General features: G+C 34.2%; 1 protein-coding gene across 1 annotated transcript; it reads right to left on the bottom strand.

The window, feature by feature from the left end:
- Window positions 4465-4947, bottom strand: LOC107611601. The gene has a single exon (XM_016313511.1). The coding sequence runs from the start codon at window positions 4945-4947 to the stop codon at window positions 4465-4467; it is 483 nt and encodes a 160-aa protein (XP_016168997.1).

Below are 6679 nucleotides of genomic sequence, written 5' to 3'. Positions count from 1 at the left end.
TAAAAAAAAAAAGAACAATAAAAGTTATGAAATGTCCAGGGCCTACATAGGTTCAACCTCATGTAATATTATCTTGGCCCAATCTATTAACCAAAAAAATAATGTAATTAAAATTTTAATAGCATTGTTAATCTAAGGGCAATTTATCCAAATAAATAAATTAAGTGAATCCTTTATCTAAATACAAATTTGTTAGCGCATGTGCATTTTTACTATTATGTAAACCGTGGTAGCCAACCACGGTTTCTAATTTCTACGTAAACCGTTGCTACCAGGGACGGATTATAATTGGAACACATTAGGCATAAACCGTGTAGCCTTCCACGGTTTATGAAGAGAATTCGTTGAACATAAACCCCCTAGCTTCCCAAGGTTTACATGTTAGGTAGTATAAATACATAAACAAACATATAAAATAAATGGACTTACTCAGATGAATTTAGTACACTAAACAAACATGTCGACATTCATTGACTTAACCAACCTTACATTACTCAAATTAAGAGTGCCTAATACAACTTAAACAACAACGACGACCCAATAAAACAGTGGCGGAGCTTAGTTCAGAAAGGGGGGCCATGGCCCCCCAAACTTTTTATAAAAAACTTAGTAGTACTTTTTCGAAAGATAAAAAATAATTCAATTAATTTAAATACTTTACTATGACTTAAAGTATCTAATAAGTTCAATAAACAACACTCTCTCTATCTTTAAGTTCAAATATAAAAAATTAGATATTTTTTATTTATTTAATTTAATATTATTTTATATTTTACTATTTATTTAATTTAATTTTTTATATGATAAAAAATAATAGAATATTCAATAAATATTAATATTATTGTATTTGTATAAATTGATAAAAAAATTTAATAAATATTATAAATTTTAAAAATAAAAAATTTAATATGTTTGTTTAGTGTACTTTATTCATCTGAGTAAGTCCATTTATTTTATATGTTTAATTGAATCACTTTTATATGTTTGTTTATGTATTTATACTACCTACCATGTAAACCTTGAGAACTTAGGGGGGTTTACGTTGAAGCCATTCTCTTCATATACCGTGGGAAGCTAGGAGGGTTTATGTTCAACGAATTCTCTTCATAAACTGTGGGAGGCTACCACGGTTTATGCCTAATGTGTTCCAACCATAATCCGTCCCTGGTAGCAACGGTTTACGTAGAAATTAGAAACCGTGATTGGCTACCACGGTTTACATAATAGTAAAAATGCACATGCACGTAATAAGTTTTTATTTTGTGTATTTAGGTAAAGGATTTACTCAATTTATTTATTTGGGTAAATTGTCCTTAATCTAATATATGAGTGAGAACATATACCAAAATATATAGTGTCTTTAAAATAGTAATAGCCATATCACAGTAAAGAGTGACAAAAAAAATAATAAAAATAAGAATTTGGATTCTCTAAATTTTGGATTTTTATTTTAGAGGATAAAATGTAATCTCTCATCTTTAAATATTTTCTTTTTCATGTTCTCTCTTAATCCCACCTATGAAATAAATTGTGAAAGATCACACTTTATCCTCTAAAATAAAATCTAAAATTTAGAAGATCTAAATCCTAAAAATAGATGTTAATCAAATATGTATGGATGTTTTTTTCTATCCATAGTTCCATACTATAGAAGCTCCCTGTTTTGTCGTTTTATCAATAAGTTTTAGTTTGACCAAAGTACGAGGATTGTTGCCTTTGACCAATATCAATTGAGTTAATATTTTTTTTTTCTCAAAGATATATGTTATTTATTAAAGCTTAAAAAATAATAGGGGATCCAAAATTGGAAACAACATAAGAAATAGGGGCCTCCCAATTGACATTAATACAGGTGCCAAAACAAAAGAAAATAAAGATAAGGAGAAACGAAAGAGTAAAAGTATGTGATGAAGCACTCAAACACGGAAACCAAAAAAATCAAGCAAGACTTGCTTCTAGAATTCCGTTGGTTAGCTTATGAGAATCTTTGAGCCAATTTATCTGCAGAACACATTTTCTTGTTAAAGACGTACCGATTCCTTGCCTTCCAACAATTCCAGCAAAGCACTACCAGAAGTGTATTTAGTCGGCGTCCATCAGGATTCCCAGCCCCACGCATGCAACCAATGGGAGAAGGACTCTAGGCGATCGCTCCACACACTTTCATTAATCAACGCTGATCTCCAAATTGCTACAGAAAGGGAGAATTGGAAGTGACAGTGGCAGATGATTTCTTCTTGGACAAGGCAGCAAGGGCAAGTGCCAGGAGTGCCTAAGAATTTGCTATGCAATAAGCTCATTACTGGGAGTTTTCATGTAAGCATTTCCATAGAAAAATCTTTATCTTGTGCGGCAACTTCATTTTTCATAGACTTTCCCAAACTTTGTGATTTTGGAAAGATTGGGGGCATTGAAAAAGTGGTGGATGGTAGAAAGAATAAGCAATTTTATAACCTGAATTTACCTTATATGTTCCTGATTTGGACCAGATCCAACTAATTTCATCTTCCCCTTCTGCTGGTGTTATTGACAAAATTCTCGAGCTAATAGCCGCAGTAAAGGTGGACTCTATTAGCGTTTGGTTCCATCTTTGTTCAAGAGTCATTAGATCACTGACATAGAATAGAGTGTGGGTAGGTTGCTGCTGGAAGCCTGATAAAGGAACAGTGAACGGCACCGGAGGAGGCAACCAAGGATCTTGGGTAATTCTGACTGACGTTCCAGAGCCTATTTTCTATGACAAGCCATTTTCAACCACTTTTTGGCCGTCCAAGATGCTGCGCCAGCCCCAAGAAGGTACATTACCTAACTCAGCTCTTAGTATATCACTATATCTGAAGTATTCACCAGCACTGTTTTCCGAGTAGAGCTAGGTTACGCGCTCGTAAATCTTTTATCCCGAGCCCACCTTTCTATTTAGGTCTTGTCATAGTATCCCACTTAATCCATACGATCCTCCTTTCTGAGCCTCGTTATCCCCACCAAAATTGAGACAGCATTCTATGAATCTCATCTACCAAAGTATCCGGGAGTCTAAAACAAGACAACGAGTAGATGGGAATTACTTCACCAATTGCCCTTAATAGAGTATGCCTCTCACCAGATGATAAAAAAAACTTCTTTTCCAGCCTGTATCTTCTTTTGAATTTATCTTTAATGTCTCCGAACGTGGCTTTCTTCAATTTCTGAACAACAGAGGGGAGTCCCAAATATTTATCTTGGGCTCCGATATAATTAATATTAAGATTGTGGGCAATGTTAAGTCTAGTTTCTTAGCATCCACGAATTCTCTTTGCACTTGTCTTCAATTCTTAGCTCCTCCTTGTGCTTTTGCTTCTCTTTTCCTCAAATTTTCCTACAAGAATCATGAAATAAAAAGGATCAAAGCAATATCCAATTTAAGTACCAAAACTCTCAATAATTAAGCATTATGTGTTTATTTCGTATATGAAAAAGCATAGAAAAGCACAACATGATGCGCACGCATCATCCCTCCATTCCAAAACTAAGCCACCAGCCACCCCAACTGGGTCCACAATGTTCCAATTACTATAGTCACATGAACGAAGTTTTGCTTCCACTTATCGAGATTGATTCTTTGTCTCACTAAGAAAAATAATCTCGGGGGAGTGGGACTTACTCATCCCTTTAAGGTTATGGATAGTCAAGGGTCTCTCCAAACCCTGACAATTCCACACTAAAACTTTCATGGTGCCTTAGGTACCATTTGAAGGCTGGCACCCTCTACTGTTAAACATGTTAACTGTTTTTCTTCGAATCTGGCCCTTTTTGGAGACTCATCTGTCCCCCCATTCTTCAGTCATCTCTTTATTCCTAACTGGGCTTCTGTTGAGTATGGTCCTTGTCTGGCGAGGCTCTTTCACTTCTTACCATTTCCAATCTTCGGTCTCTGTTTAGGGTCACTTTGCGGGTACTTGTCCTGGGCAACCATAGGAGATGGTTCCTCAATTACAACAACCTCCATCTTCTCAGTCTCATCCTCACGGTTTTAGGGCAAGAAAATTGCTGGTAATGCAAAATGTACCTTTGCTTTCTCTTCTTCCACTTTCTCCTTCATGTTCATCCCAGCAAACTCCTCTAAAAGACAACTTAGAACGGGCTTTTTCTTCCTCTGTGTGCTGCTGTTCTGCGTCTGATTGGAATGGTTATGGTTGTTTTTCCCTTCCATTAATATATGCAACCAACTTGGCTGGCTTTTACCTATTCTCCTATTCTGTCTCGTATAACTTTATCAGCCTCTATGTCTCTTATCAGGTCGTTACAGTATTTTGTATCATGTCCCATGCGAGCACAATAAGGACAACATATCCCAAGTCTCTCATATCGAATGCTAATCACCATCTCCCTCCTATTCGGCCTAGCAATTTTTAAGCTGTCTTTAACTCCCCAGTTTTCCTTCATACTGACTTTCGCTTTGAGAATCCTTGTCTCTCTACCCCGCATCTAGAAGAGTCCGACCTCTAGCATTGGGCCAATCCATTCCCCCAACTTCCTGACAACTTCTAGCGTTTTATAAGGCTCTGGCATTCCCCAAAATTGCATCCAAATTGGAAAGCTAGTTATAATCTCCACATTAGGTCTATACTCTTCATTCCACCGTTTGACATGAAGCACATAATCTTTGAACAGCCACGGTGCTCCACGTTCAATATGGATTACATCCACTTCATTCAAGAAGAAAAATTGGAATTTGTTATCGCCCATGTCGCAGACTTTGAATCCCTCTAGTTTACCCCAGATTGCCTTTAGTGCATTCTCCATAGTTCTAATTGAGAATGTTTTGGAAGCGAAAATTCTACCATAGAGACTGTTAGTGCAAGCATTCACACCTTTTGATATATCTTCTTCCTCCAAAAAGACAATCTCCTCTAATTCCTCTTCACTAGATTTCCCAAGTCGGTCTTTATTTTCCCTTGTTTCTGTCATACAGAATTACATCCCTAACAGAGCACCGAATCCAATTGAGTTAATACTTAATTTGGTTTTTAGTCTCAATTTAATTTATGAAGTTTTAATTGTTTTTATTTAATTTCTAAATTTTGTAAATGTGTTTTATATTAGTCTTTAGGACGATTTTCAGTGCAAAATATTAATGGAATGGTAATATAGACAATCAACTGTCACACTTAAATCTGTAAAATGATGTAGTTTTAATTTTGACATTTAAATAGTTTAAAATGATGTCATATCACTTGTTTTGTTAAATAAAGCTTCAATAAACACTACTTACGATATTATTTTTGGTTATTTAATGTCAAAATCAAAACGACATTATTTTACAGAATTTAGTGTGGCATTCGACTGTTCACGACAACGTTCCGTTAACGTTTGTACGTTGAAAATTATTTTAAAGACTAACACAAGTCATGTTCGCAAAATTTAAAAATTAAATAAAAATAATTAAAATTTTAAAGACTAAATTGAGTCTTACATATCAATTTAAAAACTAAATTAAATATTATCTCAATAGCAATTAATTCATTGGACCATAAAATTTGATATAGTGTTTCCACTATTACTTTGAGAAAAGTTCAAACAAATTACAAAAGATGAAGCAACATTTTCTTTTTTTTTTTTCCCTTTATAAGGTCGTCTTGCCATTGATCATTGTCTTCTTTCAATATTGCCAAGAATATGAATATGGGAACAGTCATTAACTCACTACCCCATTTCTTTATGCCGGTATTCCATATTCAATAAAAGAGTTAGACCTAAATGATTGTCTTACACCCTAGTTTATACCACTCAACTCGTGGTGTGCGATGAGAGTTGAGTGATTGCTTTTTTTTCTAAATAAAAAAATTCAATACAATAAGTGGAGTAAAAGAAAAGAAACAAAAATTTATAACGTTAAAAATAATAATTTTTAACTATCTTTAATATTGTCATCAACAACTACAGGATTTACCATCAATCCACTCATCGTAACTTGTAAAGAATCTATTAATAATGTTTACCACACTTGAACATTGATTTTTGAATATTCTATCATTTCTTTTTAGTCAAATTATTCAGATAACCGCAAAAAAGCCAACCAACCACCGCTTCCGTTCCATCTTTTTTGCTGATATCTCCGTCCAACTTTCATAGTGTTGCCTGAGCGTACCTGGAATAATTCATATCATTCCAAGAGCAAACAACCAAACACATCATACCTGCCAAGTGAGCTCACAACCAATAAACAAGTGAAAAGCAGTTTCAACAGACTTATGACATAAAAAACACACATGTTATCATTCTGGTCAATAACACCTAATTTACACAGTCTTTTCTTTGTATTCACCCTACCAACCAATACAAACCAAGTAAACAACTCAACTCTTAGTGGGACGAATCCTCTTCAAATAGTACTAGTGAAGTTATAACTTGTGATATCCATTGGAAGTATCTCTGTCTGCAATACCTGCACAAAAAAGCTAGTAGAATAAATATTTTTTTATCAAATTTTTAGATCACTATGTCCTTTCTCTCAGTTGTCAGTTTCACTGATTGTAGAATCACATGAATGATAGCTATTAAAGTATATTCTTGAGATAAAAGAGTACCAATAATCTACATCATTCAAAAAATTACTTAGATATTCATTTAATATATTTAATGAATGCTACAAATCAATAATTACTAGATATCTTTATATCGAATTTAAAATCATTTAAGC

The sequence above is a fragment of the Arachis ipaensis genome, chromosome B08, assembly GCF_000816755.2.
Source record: "Arachis ipaensis cultivar K30076 chromosome B08, Araip1.1, whole genome shotgun sequence".
Taxonomy (NCBI): domain Eukaryota; kingdom Viridiplantae; phylum Streptophyta; class Magnoliopsida; order Fabales; family Fabaceae; genus Arachis; species Arachis ipaensis.
This window is presented reverse-complemented; position numbering and strand designations above follow the sequence as displayed.